Genomic DNA, 20,403 nt, shown 5'->3' on the forward strand with positions numbered 1-20,403 from the left:
AGTTCAGATACAACTCATAATTCATTTTCAGTTATTGTTTGATCTTCGGCAAAGTGTTTGAAAGTCTGCGGTGAAAACCACTATTCACCCATCAAGCCCTCTCCATCCTGGACCCCAGGTTTGTTTACTGTGTCACGGGTCCTTCTCTCCAACCTGTTGTGTTCATTTCTTTACAGTGAACCATCAAATTCCTCGCTTGATCTCTCCTGGGGCAATTTCCAACAACGCTGTTAATATCTCTCTGTAAACATCTCAATCCCCCTTTCCAACCGATATCCAGCTTTCCAGCACTTGTGGTACTGTTTAGGCTGTAACTCTCAAACTGGGATTTAATAGAACTGTCCTCTTAAAATTCTCTCTAATTATCTGTCCAGGGATATAGCTCCCAACTTGCTAGGTCCAGGAACAATACCAATATATCCTCAGGGCATGGTAGTCTTAGTGGCTTTGGTACTAGCCTAGTGACCCAGAGGTCATAAGTTCAAATCCCAAGTTGCACAATTGATCTCAATACATCTGCCTACTTGTGCACTGGCTCCAGTACGTGGGAGCTAATGGGTTGTTGTAAAAATCCAAGCTGCCCTACAAGTGACTTTGGTTCCACATTACTTTGTGAAGTTCGAAGACCCTGAGGGCATCTAGGACTGGGCAATAAATACTTCATTACCTGCGCTCCACAACCCAAGAATCAAAAGGGAAAGAAAATAATTTTTAGTTTAATTAATTTATTAGTGTCGCAGGTAGGCTTACTGCAATGAAGTTACTGTGAAAATCCCCTGGTCGCCACACTTCAGCACCTGTTCGGGTACACTGAGGGAGAATTTAGCATGTTTGATGCACCTGACCAGCACACCTTTCGGACTATGGGAGGAAACCGGAGCATCCCACGCGGACAAGGGGAGAACATGCAGACTCATTTGCGACTCCGGTTCCATGTTGCCTTGTGAAGTTCTAAGACCCTCAGGGCATCTAGGACTGGACAATAATACTGCATCACCTGCGCTCCACAACCCAAGAACAAATTAGGGCAGGAAAATCATTTAGCTTTGAATAAATGATTGGTCTAAAACACCACATCAATGACCTTGCTGCATGTTAAAATATTGCTTTCACTCTGCAAACCAGCTGAATCTGTGCTAAAAATATAGATCCTTTAGCTGTTATTGATGTGTAGGCTTCAACATAGTATTATCTGGTTAAAAGGCAACATCGCCTAGGCTCACAAGTTTTCTTTCTCATTCTGCCAAGCCTTAAATCTTGACACTGAGGAGGTTCACAGAGAGTGTACCAGAGACCTGCTTTATACCAAAAGTCCCAATGTGTCTAGACAGCAGTAAATTAAAAAGTGAAGTGCAGTGTAGGTTTCAGGCAACCCAATGCTCTTTATTTATGAGGACTTAAAAATAGCAGGTGGTGGCGTCTTAACAGAGGCTGCACATATTCTCAGTTAATTCACTGATATTATTCTAGCTTCTGTCACCCTTTGAACTGAGTTTGATGCTGTTTTGGAGATCTTCTGGTTTAAATGTTCCAGAGCATTTTGTGGCCAATGGATTGCTTTTGAAGTTCAGTCAGTCTAACGTCAGGAAACAACAAACTCTGCTTCTTACTGTAATTCCCCACTGCTCCCGGGATTGCAGGGAGTCACAAAATATTACCCAGGTTTTTTGGTGAATCAAATCTTATTTTCTTGAGGGCCATTTACTCATGTTACCCAAATGGCCATCTGAAATGTAATAATAAGTCGACTGGGTAACTCTTCATCAATGCTATTCCACTAGATGGTGCACTAGAGCACTGCGGGATGATTCCCTCCATCGATACCCTATCATCACCACCTTCTTTTGGCCACAAGGCTGAGATCAGACACTTTCTTTGACACATGGTCATTGTTTAGAATCAGAGGTTTACAGCATGGAAACAGGCCCTTCGGCCCAACTTGTCCATGCCACCCAGTTTTTGCCACTAAACTAGTTCTAATTGCCTGCATTTGCCCCCTATCCCTCTATACCCATCTTACCTATGTAACTGTCGAAATGCTTTTTAAAAGACAAAATTGTGCCCACCTCTACTACTGCCTCCGGCAGCTCATTCCAGACACTCATCACCCTGTGTGAAACAATTGCCCCTCTGGACACTTTTGTATCTCTCCCCTCTCACCTTAAACCTATGCCCTCTAGTTTTTGACTCCCCTACCTTTAGGAAAAGATATTGACTATCTAGCTGATCTGTGCCCCTCATTATTTTATAGACCTCTATAAGATCACCCCAAAGCCTCCTACGGTCCAAGGAAAAAAGTCTCAGTCCATCCAGCCTCTCCTTATAACTCAAACCATCAAGTCCCGGTAGTAAATCTTTTCTGCACTCTTTCTAGTTTAATAATATCCTTTCTATAATAGGGTGACCAGAACCAGAATAGGGTACACAGTATTTCAAACGTGGCCTTACTAATGTCTTGTACAACTTCAACAAAAAGTCCCAACTCCTGTATTCAATGTTCTGATCAATGAAACCAAGCATGCCGAATGCCTTCTTCACCACTCTGTCCACTTGTGACTCCACTTTCAAGGAGCTATGAACCTGTACTCCTAGATCTCTTTGTTCTACAACTCTCCCCAATGCCCTACCATTAACTGAGTAAGCCCTGCCCTGGTTCAATCTACCAAAATGCATCACCTCGCATTTATCTAAATTAAACTCCAACTGCCAATCATCAGCCCACTGGCCCAATTGATCAAGACGCACCTGTTTGAAATATACCTTCATAAAATGAATAGCACAAAAGCATCTGGGACAGGGGTAAAGAACTCAAGGTGCCGTGTAAATATTCAAATAAATCTCCCTCAATTGTTTTCAGAAATTATTTTTGCAAGCTAAAATTCAATCCCGTGCCATAGTGACTTAATCCCATTCACAAGATCTCATCAGAAACCTCAGGTGGGTTATTAATAACACCTTTCTTCAATTCAGGCCACGTTTGGGATTGATGGCTATTGGTTCTTCCTCCTCCTCCAGGTACCATTGCCCTAAGAGGGCATTGGCAACCATGGACTTTCCAATGTCTTGGTCCATGATTAAGCTTGGTAAAGTACTGCAGTGATTTGCCATTACCTTCTGCAATATGGCCAACCAGGAAACTCTCCCAGTCTTACTGTCTCCCCTCAGGCATATTGGAAGGATTCACAGGCTGAGAATGAACATCTTGAGCCACATTATGATCCATGGTCATAAAGTTCGGGGGCGTGGGGAGGGGGGGGATAATTCATTCTGGCCTACATTGGACTCCAGACCCACAGCAATGTGTTCAAGGACAATAATGGGTGTGAAATCAATGCTGACCCAACCAGCGACGCCCAGGGATCAATTTCAAATAGACTATTTGCTTTGGAAATTGGATTATCGCCTAGTTACTGTTTTGACTGGCAGTCAGTTAAGAGACTTTCATTCTATTGATGTTAGACGCAAACCCCAGTGTCAACAGTAAAAGGATCATCACAAGATAGACGTGGACAAGAGAGGTGATTGGTCCATTCTAGCCCATTCTATTCAGAAATAAATGTACAGATCTATTCACCATCTGTTCCCTTTCCCCACCACCTCACAGCAACCAACTCTTTCCTGAAATATTCCATAGCTTTTGCAACCAACTCTTTCCTGAAGTATTCCATAGCTTTTGCCTTTACTACCCTATCCAGAAGGTTACACATGCGTTTATCACTCTTCGTGAATGACTTCTGGACACCAGACATAAGTTGGTCTTTCTCCAGTTTGACCTTGTGCTTCCCCAGCCCAAGAGTCACAATCTCCTATTGCACCACACCCACCCTTCAGTAGATTTGCTCTTGCCTAGGGCCTGATACTGGAAAGGCGGTATTTGTTGCACATCTCTCATTGTTCTGAAGCTATTAGGAGCCAACCATAGTGTGTGGAAATGGAGTGCCAGGTAGACCTGACCAGGGAGTGGTAACCATGTTAAACTCCCTGAAGGACATGAGTGAACTAGGTCAATTTTGATGACAATCCAGCAGCCTTACCCTAGGTTTATTGAATTCAATTTCAAATGCCCAGCACTATAATGACCTACACATCTTTGGACACGAAGGGACAATTTAGTATGGCCAATCCACCTAACCTACAAGGGACAATTTACCAGCCCGGTCCATAGAATCCCAACATGCAGAAAGTGGCCATTCAGCACTGACTCTCCAAAAAAGCAAAATGCATCTTACCTAGGCCCATTCCCCCACCCTATCGTATCTCTGTAACTCCGCACATTTACCATGGCTAATCCATCTAACCTGCACATCTTTGGACGCTAAGGGGCAATTTAGTATGGCCAATCCACCTAACCTGCACATCTTTGTACGTTAAGGGGCAATTTACCATAGCTAATTCATCTAACCTACACATCTTGGGACACTGGGGGGCAATTTAGCATGGCCAATCCACCTAACCTATACACCTTTGGATGCTAAGGGGCAACGTACCATGGCTAATCTACCTAACCCGCACATCTTTGGACTGTGGGAGGAAACCGGAGGAAACCCACGCAGACAGGGGGAGAACGTGCAAACTCCACACAGTCAACCAAGGCTGGAATTGAACCCAGGTCCCTGGCACTGTGAGGCAGTAGTGCTAACAACTGTGCCACCGTGCTGCCCTGTCATTACATAAATACTTCCAACTGTTCGACAATACAGAAAAAAGTCACGAGAGGAGGTTGTCTGCAAGTACTGGGAAGCGTCAGATAACCACAAGCTGCCAACTCATGACTGTTCACCGCTGAGTGTTCAAGCAGACAATGGCTCCAATGCTCATTGCATTGTGATATGACCTGATGATCAGATACCCAACCTCAGGGCTGACTAATCTCACTGGGACAACTGGCCTCGATGGGCGGGATTTTATGGCCTCACTCATCTCCAAACTATAAAATCCTACCCAAGGTCAATGGACTCTTCCATTGGCTGCCCCTTGCCCACTCCGATTCTGTGGCAGGCAGGGTGGTAAAATTCCGGCCTGTATCTCTGGATCACAGGCGGGAAGGTCAGCTGGGCTCACAGGCCCTTGTTGCTATGCTGCATGAAGTGCCACATAGGGGAAAGGGCATGACTGGGTGGTTTGGTTAGCCTTCCAATGGTGACAACTGAGGCACAGATCGGAAGTATGACCCTACGGGCAAGGTGCCACTCAGTAACCAATATCTACGTTGCTACACCCAAAATAATGGTCAACGGCTTCAGGAGGAGAGAGGTGCAAAGAAAACCAGCAGGAGTTAAGAAGGAACACTGAATGCAAAGCATAAATTGCAGTGGTTTGGAATAATCCATGGATGCAGGCTAAAGCCTAATCATGTCCTTGGATGTTTCCAGTGTCTGCGTAGAGTTTGTTCAATCTCTTAACCACAGTGATGTCATGTAGCCAACCTCTCAAAGTAGCAAAGTTGACTGAATGCCTCGAGAAGCCAATGCAGGCCCCGCAATGCTGCCAACTAACTCCAAGTCAGCTCAGAATTAACCTACGGCAGCATGAAATCGAGCATGGCCTTTCGTATCGTCAGCTCTGAGTGTGGCTAGCTTTTCAGCCAAGAGGAGAAAAGTTAACAGGATTAAAGTTGGTGCTGTATCTCTGTACGAGAGAATGGGTCTACTCCTCTCAAAAACATTGAGCTCTTAAAACATCAAAATGTCTGCTGTTAAACTTAAATCACATTTCAACAAACCACCAATTACTCAAGATTGACCTTAATACTCCTCTCAAATCAACACTCACACCCCTAGTTGACAATTCAGCCCATTCAATTTTAGCACCCTCAACCATCTTCGGAGTAACACTCCCTTTCTTTCCCAACCCTTGCAAACCTATATTCCCCCTCAACCTCAGCCCCCCACCGCCAATTCAATCCAACACTCTTCCCCACTGCGGCCTAGTCCAAGTGGTCACAAAAACAGAAAATGCTGGAAAATCTCAGCAGGTCTGACAGCATCTGTGGAGAGACAATAGAGCCAACGTTTCGAGTCTGGATGACCCTTTGTCAGATTGGTATTTTGCTCTTCATTCCCCAGCCCCTTGCTTGGAAAGGCCAGGTGAGGAGATGGTGGGGGGAAGGGGGTGTGGTAGATGGGGGAGAGGGGTGGGGAGGGGACAACACCCTGATTTTATCATCTCAAAACTGCAGCTGAGGCGGAAGCGGCCATTTTAGGGGAGAGGGTGGGCAGGCCCACCAATCCCGCCCCTCAATAAAATTTAACACAGGTCTGATAGGTTACCTGAGGAATTGTACAGGTGCCTCCATACCACCCTCCACCACCTGCAAACCTGCCTGCATGAGCCCATAAAATTCTGCCCTGTGTTTTTAATCCCAAAGTTTGAATCATTGACTTAATTTATCCTTCCTTCGCAAGCTTTCTCCTCCGTTAATTTGCGACTTCCACCCTACAGGATAAGGGCCATGAGACAGGGAGAATGGGATCTGTTTGAACTCAGTGCTCATTTCTAATGGGCCTGCTGGGATTGGGTATCCAACATGTGTGTGACTCACCCACCCTTCCCCCCCAGAAATGGGGTCTGGGTAACCCAGCGCCACTGCCATTTTTAATTGCCTCTGGGGTCAGTCTGACTCTGTGAAAATCTGGCGCCATGTTCCCATGCACCCCCGGCCAATCATCTCAACATGTGGGGTAACACCCGTGGGCCGTGCGTGTGAATGCGGCCTTACCTGCCGAGTTACTGTTCATGGTGGACTCGTGCAGCCCAGAGCAAATGTTCTGAAAGGCAGCCTTTTGGTCGGGGGAGCTGCCGAGAGGCGACGGGCTGACCGCCCGCCCCCTCTGCTCCTGCGCCGTGTCCTCCAGCTCCGAAGGTGCAGCCCCCAGCCCGCACAGCCTGGCGGCCTCGCCCTCTTCCGCCACTGCCAGGTCGCTGCCGTCCGTGTCCTCGGGGATGATGGGGATACGCTGGCTCAGCTCGCAGCAGCCGGGGGTGGCGGGGGCTGGCAGGCAGCTGTGAAGGGCCTCGTCGGCCAGGGTGTACTGCACGCTCACCGCGTAGTCCTCGGTGAAGCAGCTGCTGCCGTGGTGAACCTGTTTCTCCTCGTAAAAGCAGCAGGGCAGGCCCTCGTATTTGCCCGCGCCGGCTCGACAGAGGGAGCCTGTGTTAATACTGTATAATCTCTGTGACGCAGTCCGAGACTCAGCGCTCCTCCCACACTTGTTGCAACAGGGTACATTCAACAGTGAAAAGTGGCTGTCCGTTTTGCTGTCCTCGACCTCGCTGCAGTCCAAAGGATGGATTTCAAAGCAACGGGCACAGGCCTGCTCAGGCCGTGCCTCTGCTGGGCCCGCTGCCTCAGGCCCACTCCAACTGTGACTGTCCACAGTAGACCCAGAAGAGCACTCGGGCCTACCCTCTGAGGTAGTAGCATTCGAATCCCTGTACTCCAGTGAGGAATTGCTGCTATAGTTCATGTCCAGGCTACAGTTGGAGAGTTGGTCCCCCGGGGACGGGGCCTGCAGCAGTCGACTGTCGCCGGCCGGAGAGGCGCAGCTGTAGGCCGGGAGCTCGTCCTCCTGCGGTCCCGCCATCAGCAGGCCCCCAGCCCGCCCCGAGCCCGGCTCGCCGCCTCTGCAGGGGCTCCGGCTCCGATAGACGTAGGGGTCGTAGTCGCTGCTCAGGGAGCTGCGGAAAGTCGAGCAGCTGCCGTACACGCCCTGGTTGCTGACCTCGGTGCAGTCCAGCATGGAGTCGCTGGAGGAGCAGTGGCACTGGCCAGAGCTGCTGCTACTGCTGTCACTGCCGGGGCAGTCGGCCAGGTAACCGCTGCACACCGACCGGTGACCGTGGTAACAGCTGAAGCTGGAGGTGCTGGCCCCATCCAGGTGGGAGGAGGGTGGTATGTGAACCACTGTGGGATACAGCATGCTCCCCCCGCTGGACTGAAACGGACGTGCGGGTCCCTTGTGATTAATAATCCCCGCCTGGGACTCTGTCTGTGGGTAGCTTAGTCCTTGAATGTAATAATGTTGATACATAGTTTCATACTGAGAAAAGCAAGTAGCCCTTGAATAGTTCCGCCCACCAAACTTAGGTCGCCTGAAGCTGTGAGTCTGAGGGTAGGCCCGATGCTCTAAGTTACAATGGTGAGCAGTCAAACTGTGGACAGGCGGGTAACTCCTGACGTAGGCACTTGACTGAGCGGGGTACAGCCCCTGCTCACTGTGCTGGTCCACCGTGAGCACAGTGACGGGATTCCCACGTGGGTCCATACTCGTCCTGGTGGGGTAGGTGGTCAGTTGGCTAGTCCTGTGAACGCGCCCAGGATAATGGACAGGAAGCACCACCCGCTGCCTGCTGCGTCCTTGGCTGTCGGCCTCCACGCAGATGGGGCCGTTGCTTTCTTTCTTTCGCTCTGTGGAGACAGAGGAGGGGTGAGTAACGTTTCACAAGACAGATTTCAGTACATAGTTACCTCCAATATCTGTGAACATCGACTGTGTGTGCGTGTGTGCATGGTGTGGTGTGGTGTGGGGGGGGTGTGTGTGTGTGTGTGAGAGAGAGTCGTTCTCTTTGTCAGTTCTACCTCTACTTTAATACTGTTGTTCAGACACAGACTGTATCTCCTGCAAGTTGAGGTTGTGTTCTGTGATTTAAAAATTAATATGTTTAGTTTATTTATTAGTGTCACAAGCAGGCTTACATTAACACTGAAATGAAGTTACTGTGAAAATCCCCTAGTCGCCACACTCCGGCGCCTGTTTGGGTACACTGAGGGAGAATTTAAGATGGCCAGTGCACCTAACCAGCACGTCTTTCAGACTGTGGGAGGAAACCAGAGCACACGGAGGAAACCCACGCAGACACGGGGAGAATGTGCAGATTCCATGCAGACAGTGAACCAAGCCGGGAATCGAACCCGGGTCCCTGGCGCTGTGAGGCAGCAATGCTAACCACTGTGCCGCCCACATATTTGAGGGAAATGTTGAGGGGGAAGTGTTTTTGGGCTCCTCAGGGCAGGTGCTAGCCTCAATGGGCCAAATGGCCTCCTTGTGTGCCCTAAATGAATTTATGGCTGAGATTTACCCGTCCTGCCATGATGGACCCACTGCGGGGTGGGGGGGGGGGGGGGGGGGGGTGGTGTGTGTGTGTGTGTGTGTGTGTGTGTGTGTGTGTGTGTGTGTGTGTGTGTGTGTGTGCGCGCCAATGGTCCATTGACTTTCAGCAGTACTGGACAAACACAGCAGCGAGCAGAAAGCTCCACCCTTTGATTCTATTCGAACTCCTAACTATATGATGACGATGACGTGTTTCCACAGTGACAATATGATGCATATCATAGGCAAATATCTCTTCTCTACGTCTGCGTGCTGGGCGTAAGGTCACCGCTAGCAGAGTATTGGACTCAACTCCTCACCCCCTCCCCTACCTCCCACAGAATGCACCTGGTGTATAGGAGATCATTCAGGCAGACACTTCATAGAAACATAGAATCCTTACAATGCAGGAGGCCATTCAGCCCATCGAGTCTGCACCGACCACAATCCCAGGCCCTATCCCCATAACGCCACATATTTATCCTGCTAATCTCCCTGACACTGAGGGAGAACTTAGCATGGCCAATCAACCTAACTCGCACGTCTTTGGACTGTGGGAGGAACCCGGAGCACCCGGAGGAAACCCACGCAGACATGGGGAGAATGTGCACACTCTATACAGACAGTGACCCAAGGCCAGAATTGAACCCGGGTCCTTGGCGCTGTGAGGCAGCAGTGCTAACCACTGTGCCACCGTGCCGCCTGTCAGCACAGTATTGAGGGAATGCTGCACTGTTGGACGTATCGGCTTTCAGTTGAGTTGTTAAACCGAAGCCCAGTACCCTGCTCAACATTTAACTCTGAATCAACATCACTGAAGCTGTCCCACTTACATTGCTGCTTTGTAGGACCTTGCCAATGCAGATAGCCTGCTGTCTTTCACAACATTACTACAGGAACAACACTCCAGCAGGACAAGGTATAGAACAACCTGCCATTCACTAGCAACTACTGCCCAAGATTTCACTGAAGTTCTTGCTTTTGTGGGGGATCTTCCTGTAATGTCCAATACCTAACGATATGATTGTTCAGGGTTTAGTCACAGTCATTCTTTGTGATCTGAACTAGATCTTATTGGCTTTCACAAACTGCTTCTTCAATCTCTCCAAAAAAAGGCCTTGGCGAGGTTAGAAACATAGGCCAGGATTTTTCCTGCGGGCGGGATCTTCCGGTCATGCTGAAGGTGATCCCACCCCCCTTCCCCTGTAGCGGGTTCCCCGGTGGCACAGACGGCAAGCAAGACAAATAGCCATTAACTTTGGCGGGACAGGAAGATCTCGCCGGCAGCCAATGGCGTGCTGCCTCTACTGCCAGAAACCCCACCGCGGAGGGGCTGGAAAATCCTGGCCATGATACTATTCTTGTCACAGTAAGTGAATGCACAAAATTACAAGCAGATTCAGCACAACTTGTCCTCATTTAGTGATAAGAAATAGTAAACATGCTGCACTTCCCCACTTGGTTGAGTCACCTTAATTAAATAAAGCAAAGCTACTTCTAACTATTTTCCTGCATTCCCCTTCTGAAGCCAGTCTACCCTTGCCTGGTTAACTTTAGGCATTGAAACCTGATTTCACAGCCCTTTCTGGATCCGATTGCCCACCTGGAACTGTGGGGTGGGATTTCCCAATCCTCTCCCACTGTCGGGACCTTCTGGTCTCACAGGAGGTGGGTCCACTCTTCCCATGGCAGGTTCACCAGCTGCAGGATGTGTGAGCCAAGCCAAAATGCCATAGACATGGGCAGAACCAGAGGATCCTGTCACCTCTGCTGCTGGAGAACATTGGGAGGAGGGGGGGGGGGAATCTCGCCCATAGAACTTGATGGGATCAGCCAATGGCGTGCCGCATTTGCCGCGGGAAAATCTTATCCGGGGGCAAGTTGGAAACACCCAGCCCTGAGCCAGAATTTTATCAGCTCACCCGCCACAGACTCGGAGCGGGCGAGGGGCGGACAACGGGAGTTAGTTTTGACCTCGGGCGGGAATTTCCGGTCTCGCTCGAGCGAGGCTATAAAATCCTGCCCCTAGATACTTGGATACTTTATATATCATTTTCACGATCTATAATGAACAAGGACTTTCCAATACAGTGGAGAGTCAGAGGTATCAGATGATTGCTGAGGTAAACTATTGAATGGGTTGTTGGAAAACATTCAGATAGCACAAATCCCTTTTTTCTCTCCAGTGCTTTATTGGCTGGATTTTCACCGAGTCGGGATGAGCCCTTTAAAAATGGCAGCTGGAACCAGGGGTTCTCCAGCAGCAGAAGTTTTTGGAGTGCCCTTTAAGGGTGCGGGCTGTTTCAGCTCGTGTGCCCGGCACTCCCAAACTGACCGGCCACATTGCAATGATAGGCATGTCCTAGTCCTCCGCCATTTTCATAGAGTCACGCCAAGTTTACACAGTGCTGTGGTTGACGGTTCCTCAGTGGTGTTGTGCACCACAGTCTGCTTGAGGAGATCTTTTGTAAGTTCAATAAGTTCTCCCATGCCTCCCATGCTAAGTAATGCCTCCACCTCAAATATCCCCTATGGCCCCTCATGCCCCCATACTAACAGATGGCCCCCAATCAGCCCCTCTGGAACCTCATGTGCCCCATGACGAGCTATTCCCCAAACCCACCCTTATGCCCCATCATTCCTCCCATATAAAGCTGTGGCACATCTATGCCCATTCACCTGCTATCCACAGTATAGAACCAATGAACCCGATAGTGACAGTAGGATGTGTAAATAAAAGCTTTTAATAATCAAAATCACTCATTGATAACTTTCTGCTTTCCTTTTAAAAATTCCTTTTTATTTACTATAAAATTACTTACTATAAAATTGTCAATCATCTAGATCCTTTTTGAAGTATCAATAGCAGGAACTGCAAGCACTTGAAATCTCTTTAATCTGTGCAAATAAAGATTGTGAAATTGATGGAAGAGATGGGAGAACCACAGTTGTCAATCAAGTAAATTTTCTTTCAGTTCAGGTGTTTTAGAACTCTAATGGATGTCTGGGCCCTCAGCCAAGAATACAAAATGAAGCCTGCCTAAGAGCCCCGAAATCCATTAGCCTTTTGAAGACCTGAGCCCAGAGAAAAAAAATGCTTCATTGTCAACTCCAGTTCTCTGATCTATGCTGTCAATTTCATAATGTCTATTTGCACAGGGTAAAGAGATGTCAAGTGCTTGCAGTTTCAACTTCTGATCCTTCAAAGGGTCAGGGTGATCAACATTTGGCTGTAATAAAAATAAGTTTTTGTTAAGCTGGAAGTTATCAATGAATGGCTTTTAAATGTATTTTTACATTCTATTTTCACTATAGGGTTCACTATACAGTGTATAGTGGGTCAATGAGCATGGAGGGCAAAACACTTTGGTATGAGGGGCCATAGGGATGTTTAGGGGTGTGGGTAGGTTGGTGATATCAGGTGGCATGGATGGGACATGGGGAGTGTGTTTGGGTGCTGGGGTGAGAGGACCTTTTTGTTTCTTTAATTGGGATGCCAAGCTACGACCTCCAAAACAACCCCTGTTCCATCATGCCCCCGTGCCAGAACAAAATAGAATCATTATATTGTCAGTAGGGTTACTTAAAAAACAAAACACCATTCATTGATAACTTTTTCAAGATCGCACCTCACACCTGACAGCCCCTGTTGCTGCTTCAAACTCTTTCCCCAAGTCAGCCAGCCCGACTCCAGCCCACTCCCACCGTGCCCTCACTATTCAAAATCCCGTCCTTGTGGGCACTTTCTCCCGAGGCCAGCAGGCCGGCCCATGAACTTTCCCGACTCCCGCCACCCAGCCCAGGGACCAAAATCCATCCCTACACTTGAAATCTGCTCCTTTCCCCAAAACAGTTCCATGCAAAACAGGTCAGAATAGTTCCAACTTATTAGCCACGTTTTGTTCCTGACTGTCCTTGGAAATATATGAACTGGCTGGGTCAGGCCAGTGCACATTTCCCCTTTCTCATTTGGACCAAAGTAAATGTTTCTGGTACTTTTGTGCCTGTTGTGTTGAAGGATCGGTACCAGAGCATGGAAAGCTTGCACTCAGTGACCATGCAAGGACCTGGATTCACATTCAGAAATTGGCACTGTAAATGTTGCCCAATCAGTGTAGCCCAACCCAGTTATTTATAGTGCTAGTTGGAAGCCCAGTTAAAGTTCACTGACTTCTGAGAAGTGGAGCTTTCATCTGCCCCTAATAAGGTCACCACGTAACCTCTAAGCCGGAATTCTACCGCCCCATGGGAATCGGAGCGGGCGAGGGGCGGACAATGGAAATGTCTGACGACCTCGGGCAGGATTTTCTGGTCTCGGGTCGAGCGAGGTTGTAAGATCCCACCCCTAATCCTTTTTATTCATTCATGGGACATAGACGTCACTGGCTGGCCAGGATTTATTGCCCCTAGTTGCTCAAGGGCAGTTGAGAGTCAACCACATTGCTGTGGCTCTGGAGTCACATGTCGGCCAGACTGGGTAAAAACGGCAGATTTCCTTCCCTAAAGGACATTAGTGAACCAGGTGAGTTTTTCCGACAATCGACAATGGTTTCATGGTCATCAGTAGATTCTTAATTCCAGATATTTTTCTTATTGAATTCAAATTCCACCATCTGCCGTGGTGGGATTCGAACCTGGATCTCCAGAACATTAGCTGAGTTTCTGGATTAATAGTCCAGCGATAATACCATTAGACCATCGTCTCCCCTCTCAGTCTGGGAGAGGCCTTGAGTCTATTAAATCCAGCCAGATCCTTGGTCGCAGTTCTGCCGAATCAGACAAGGTGTGCCTGCATGAGGGTCCCTGCGTCAATTCTGCATCGCCAAACACTACCCACCCTCCTAAACAGACTCTACCGCACAGAGCTGCACTCTCCAATCTGTCTACCTTGCAGAGTACACCCTTAGTACTGCAAATACCTATCAGATCATTAAACTTAAAGTGTATCGCACTCCTCACCCCAGAATTCCTGCAGGTCGTGTGTAAACAGATCCTGGCACTGATGTCGGGTTCCCCCTCTCGCCAACTATTAATCTCTCGGTTGTCTCCTCTACTTAATCATTAGAAAAAAATTGAGAGCCTGACCCGAAGGAATTGCCCATGAAACTCTACCAGGTTTGACGAGGAGGGACTTACCGATGATATTGTGTCTGCAGTGTGGACAGGTATGGTGCTGGAGAAGCCAGGGGTCTACACACTTCTTGTGGAAGCGGTGTGTGCACGGGATTACACGCAGCTCCTGCCAACAAGAACATCACCATTTAGAAAAGAGACTAAATGCTTTAAAACATAAAATTCAACGTGACAAAAAATGTTTGACCAATTAACAAATGCCCCTTCCCGTGCACTGACCACACCTGGGAAATTGCGGAGAGTTTTGGTCCCCTTATCGAAGGAAAGATAAACTGGCGTTGGAGGCAGTTCAGAGAATGTCTGCTCGGTTGATCCTGGGTATGGAGGGATTTTCTGAGGAATAGAGGTTGAATAAGTTGGGCTGCACTCGCTGGGAGTTTAGAAGAATGCGAGGTGACTTTATTGAGACATATAGGGCGGGATTTTCCAGCCATGCTCGCCCGAAGACTGGAAAATCCTGCTCAAGGTCTACGGACCTTTGCACAGTCCTGTCCCCCCTGCTAAATTCCTGTAGCAGGCAGGATGTGAAAATTCCGCCCATAGGATTCTCAGGAGGCTTGACAGGGTAGATAGTGAGAGGTTATTTCCCCCTTGTGGAAAAGTCTAGGACCAGAGGGCATAATCTCAGAGTAAGGGGTTGCCCATTTAAGACAGAGATGAGGATAATGAATCTGTGGAATTCTTTACTGGGTCGTTAAATGTGTACAAGGCTGAGATAAATGGATTTTTAATCAGTAAGGGAATCAAGGGTTATGTGGTTAAGGTGGGAAAGAGGAGTTGAGGATTATCATATCAGATCCATCATGATCTCACTGAATGGCACAACAGCCTCGATGGGTTGAATGGCCAACTTCTGCCTCTACGTCTAATGGTCTTATGATCATGGAATTTTAGATAAATGTAAATACAAATTAGAGGTATTTCTCACCACATACAGGCTTTTAAAAAGTACATGCAGTGAAATATTAATGGAACACGTTCTCAGTTTTGTGTAAATCTAGAGTAAAAAAAGTCAACACTAAATAATACTTGTAAAAATTCATCTCTAAGATCAGATCCAAATATGTTTCAGGGCAAGGAAATGGAACTGATAGGCACCCATTCAAGCAAGGAGGAAGCTAAAATTGCATCCTGGCTGACTTCAATTCTTCTGCCCAGGCAAAGCAAAGTCAACACAAAAGATAACAAACCCTGTTCCTTCCGCCACCGCCCCATTCCACAATGAGAAGATATTACGAGCACCTCACACTGTATTCAATAACTGATAAAATTCTCGGACGGCCGATTTTCTAGGTCACAGTCCACATCCAAATGTACTTAGCTGCACACCCACCCGGAGTGACCTCGTCTCCATGTTTTTCTGTCCCTTTTTTACTCTTTGTTTAAAAACTGGTGTCAAATCTGGCAACTGATTTGCAGGCCGAAGGCTTCATTTGCATTTCAGAGGTTTCAGTGAATGCATTTTCCAGGGCTGTATGTTGTGAAAGAAAATCCATTGGAAGCCCTCACCTGGTCCTTTCTTGGATCATAGAATCCCTACAGTGCAGAAGGCGGCCATTTGGCCCATTGAGTCTGCACTGACCACAATCCCACCCATGCCCTATCCCCGTAACCCCACGTATTTACCCCGCTAAGCCCCCTAACCTAAACATCTTGGGGCACGATGGGGCAAGTTATGATGGCTAGTGCACCTAACCTGCACATCATTGGACTGTGTGAGGAAACCGGAGCACCCAGAGGAAACCCATGCAGACACAGGGAGAACACGCAAAGTCTACACAATCACCCAAGGCTGGAATCAAACCTGGGTCCCTGGCGCTGTGAGGCAGCAGTGCTAACCACTGTGCCACCCTAAATTTGATTTCTATAGTTCGTTCTATTTATCTCTTTTTGTCCTCTCCTACCCACAGCTCTGCTGCAGGTCCCTCACATAATCACTCTCGGATTGGTATGGGCTCCGCCCCTAACGGTAACCTTTGACCCAAGATGGAAAACCTTTCACCAGGCTGCACTGACTTGTGAACAAGTTTTGTAACTGAAGACAGAATATTGATTGTCAATTTACACTGCTTTCAGAGTCATGGCATGAAGTCCAAAAGTAACATCAACAGCAATCGATACATAATCGTAATGCTAAATTGCCATTGTTTCTTGGGACTCTTACTTACATTAGATAGCAGGAAAAACTCAGTGCAATCAAAACTGGACCCTGATTCACATGAATAGTTTATAAAGGTTTTTCTATATAAAAATAAACCTCAGGCCCTCTTAAGATTCTAGACTTTTCTGGCACATTGACTGAAACTGAAGAACTTTGATCAAAAGGTCCACACAATTTGCCCTTTGTAAGATCCTGATGCCAATCAAGCCAACTGTCCTCTCTGGTGGTTCCCAAAAGTTTGAAATAATCACACTATTTTACATAGAATCAGGAGCTGCCATCAGCTTTTCCAGCTTTTCTCACCATGCGCTCAGGACTTTCACATTGCTTGCCTTCATCGACCGGGGCATTGAGTACAAGAGTTGTCAAATCCTGTTGTAGCTATATAAAGCCTTGGTTAGGCCGCATTTGGAGTATTGCGTGCAGCTCTGGTCGCCACACTACCAGAAGGACGTGGAAGCTTTGGAGTGTGCGCTAAGAAGGTTCACCAGGATGTTGCCTGGTCTCGAGGGCGTTGGCTATGAGGAGAGGTTGAATAAACTAGGATTGTTTTCACTGGAAATACGGAGGCTGAGGGGAGACCTGATAGAAGTCTACAAAATTATGAGAGGCATAGACAGGGTGGATAGTCAGAGGCTTTTTCCCAGGATGGAAGGGCCAATTACAAGGGGGCACATGTTCAAAGTGAGAGGGGGAAAGTTTAAGGGAGATGTGCGGGGGGGGGGGGGGCGGGTGAGAGTGGTTTTCCATGCAGAGTGTGGCGGGTGCCTGGCAGAGGTGGTGGTGGAAGCAGGCACATTAGCAACATATAAGATGCATCTGGATAGGTACATGAATAGGGAGGGAATAGAAGGATATGGACTGTGTATGGGCAGGAGGTCTTTTTTAGTTTAGTTCAGGCATCATGATCGGCACAGGCTTGGAGAGCCGAAGGGTCTGTTCCTGTGCTGTACTTTTCTTTGTTTATTGTTGCTGGGCATCTGATGACAGTGCATCAGTGAATGTGGCCCCCCTGGGCCCACAAACACATACAGACCTCTCCCCCCTCCCCAAATCATACTGGAGCACAAAGCGATAACACCAACTGTACTGAAGCAAGCATTTCACAAACTGTCCGAATCAAACTAAATGAGAGAAACTTTCTCCACCTCTCCGTCAACGTATCTCTCCAAACAGATAGCACAGTCTGAGGTGGAGCTGCTACTAATGGTGTCTGAAGCCCCGCAGCTGCCTTCTCTCGGAACTTTGCTCTTTGATTTGAATTTCCTTGTTTCCATCTTCTCGAGGGCTTGGACCGCCATTCTGTTCATCGAGCTCTGCAGTTAAGATAGAAAAGATTGGAATAAATTACACCAGTCAATACGCCAGAAGCATAAAATACAGAAGAACTCCTTCATCCCTGGACCTTCTGAATGCTCCTACAACCTGGAGACCTTGAAAAACCATCACTACTTCATCCACGCCACCTTTTCCTTCCGTTCAGCTGTGGCGCTGTCCAATGCTATAACCCTTCTCTTGTCATTTTAAACACAGCTGCTGATCTTTGTTGACAATAATTTGCTGTCAGGTTTCGCTAATGTTTCCACTCAAATATCAGCCCACAGCCACGTGTTTATAACTACTCATCCATGCATCGAGTATTGCATCTCCTACCAACTGCACCCTTGCAGGGGCATGGTCCCTGCATTGTTAACCCACTCAAATGTCCATTCGACTCATCAATAATTGTAATTGGGGGTGGCACAGTGGCTAGCACTGCTGCCTCACAGCGCCAGGGACCCGAGTTCAATTCCGGCCTCAGATCACTGACTGTGTGGAGTTTGCACGTTCTCCCCGTGGGTTTCCTCCGAATGCTCCGGTTTCTTCCCACAGTCCAAAGATGTGCGGGTTAGGTGGATTGGCCATGCTAAATTGCCCCTTAGCGTCAGGGGGACTAGCAGGGTAAATATGTGGAGTTACGGGGGATAAGGCCTGGACAGGAATGAGGTCGGTGCAGACCTGATGGGCCGAATGGCCTCCTTCTGCACTGTAGGGATTCTATGAATAACGTGTATTCAGATGCAAGTATACTTAACAGTTGAGTTCAAGCTTCTGATGTCCACATGTGTACACTTCCAGCACTGGTGGTGGTCGAGGTGGAAGGGGGTGGGGGTTGGGATCACCAATTAATAGTTGTTTCCACTACTCCTAACCCAGAGACATTGAGGTTAACTGCAGTCTCTCTGCTCTCCCCTGCTTGCAGTTAGATAACAACACACAGTGGCAAACGTACTTTAAGCCACAGCTGGTCCTGTGGCTCAGCTACTCACCGAATGACCCACTCAGCCATGAGGGGCAGACCTTTGATTTGATTTAGTCACAATCCCTGCACCGGTTATAGCCACTTACAATTTAAGGCACCTCCTCCAACCAACAGGCTGCCTCAGGCTGGTGTTTACCGGCTAATAGATTTGGGCCTTCGAATTACAAACTGCATCCCGCAAGGCCTGGCGTTCATGTATGTGCTGCAATTCTCAGAACAAACACTTCACTTTGTGAAGCTGGATACAGAAAATCCAGTAAGAAGTTTAACAACACCAGGTTAAAGTCCAACAGGTTTATTTGGTAGCAAAAGCCACACAAGCTTTCGGAGCTCCAAGCCCCTTCTTCAGGTGATAATCTAGTGACTCACCTGAAGAAGGGGCTTGGAGCTCCGAAAGCTTGTGTGGCTTTTGCTACCAAATAAACCTGTTGGACTTTAACCTGGTGTTGTTAAACTTCTTACTGTGTTTACCCCAGTCCAACGCCGGCATCTCCACATACAGAAAATCCCACAGCAAGGATTTGAATTGGAGAAGATCAGACCTCCAAAATAGGCCAGTACAATGGGTCAAGGGGCAGGATTTCTGGTTTTGGGATGAACGTGGCTGGAAAATCCCGCGCGAGATCAACATACCTTTACATGGTCCGTGCCCCCCGCTCACTACGATTCCCATGGCGGGTGGAAATGGAAAACTCCCCCCAAGATCTCTGAAATCTGCTTACTTGCAACTTTTCTTAACAGGTTTATAATGTAAGTCCACATACAGCATGCAGAGGAAGTTTTCCTCCAGTGTTCAGTGTCTGAGTACCTTGATTTTCTGAGTTAGTTCGATTGTGTTTTATAAAAGAGGTATAAAATATATTTTTTTATTTATTCATGGAACATGGGCGTCACAATTGCTTACCCTAGTTGCCCGAGGGCAGTTGAGAGTCAACCACACTGCTGTGGCTCTGGAGTCACATGTAGGCCCAGACCAGGTAAGGACGGCAGATTCCCTTCCCTAAAGGACATTAGTGAACCAGATGGGTTTTTCTGACAATCGACAATGGTTTCATGGTCGTCAGTCGATTCTTAATTCCAGATATTTTTTATTGAATTCAAATTCAACCATCTGCCACGGCGGGATTCGAACCCGGATCCCCAGAACATCAACTGAGTTTCTGGATTAATAATCTAGTGATAATACCACTCAGCCATTGCCTCCCCTTGACAGTAGATTCTAAATTGTTAACCAGGAACATTCTCAACAGCTTGATAAAATAAACATTTAATTTAGTCATTCGATTCAACCATTGTCTCATCAGCTAATAAACCTTTGTGCTTCTATCATTCATTTGATAACCGGGCAGGTGGTTACACAGACCCAATCCTAGAATCAATTTGCTGTGTTTGCCTGTAGTGTCAATGTGAGTGATGGAGACAGCCTGAGGGGAGTCTTGCCTCATTGTCACGCAAGTAAACATATAACACCCGTTGACTCTGTCTACACCTCCCGCTGCCTCGGAAAAGCAGCCAACATTATTAAGGACCCCACACACCCCGGACATTCTCTCTTTCATCTTCTTCCGTTGGGAAAAAGGCGCTAGTTCTGAGGTCACGTACCAACTGACTGAAGAGACACTTCTTCCCTGCTGCCATCAGACTTTTGAATGGACCTACCTCACATTCGGCTGATCTTTCTCTACACCCTTGCTGTGACTGTAACACTACATTCTGCA

General features: G+C 47.7%; 1 protein-coding gene across 2 annotated transcripts in view; it reads right to left on the reverse strand.

The window, feature by feature from the left end:
- Positions 1-20,403, reverse strand: part of znrf3 (zinc and ring finger 3) — a 254,449-nt gene that overhangs the window by 4,607 nt on the left and 229,439 nt on the right. For both annotated transcript variants that reach the window (XM_078227654.1, XM_078227652.1), the window contains exons 6-8: positions 17,532-17,699; positions 14,226-14,328; positions 6,719-8,407 (exon numbers count right to left, since the gene is read on the reverse strand). In XM_078227654.1, the coding sequence (XP_078083780.1) occupies positions 6,719-8,407; positions 14,226-14,328; positions 17,532-17,699 (1,960 nt within the window). The remainder of the gene's footprint in view (positions 1-6,718; positions 8,408-14,225; positions 14,329-17,531; positions 17,700-20,403) is intronic.

This window comes from Mustelus asterias, chromosome 13 (genome assembly GCF_964213995.1).
Source record: "Mustelus asterias chromosome 13, sMusAst1.hap1.1, whole genome shotgun sequence".
In the NCBI taxonomy this organism is placed as follows: Eukaryota; Metazoa; Chordata; class Chondrichthyes; order Carcharhiniformes; family Triakidae; genus Mustelus; species Mustelus asterias.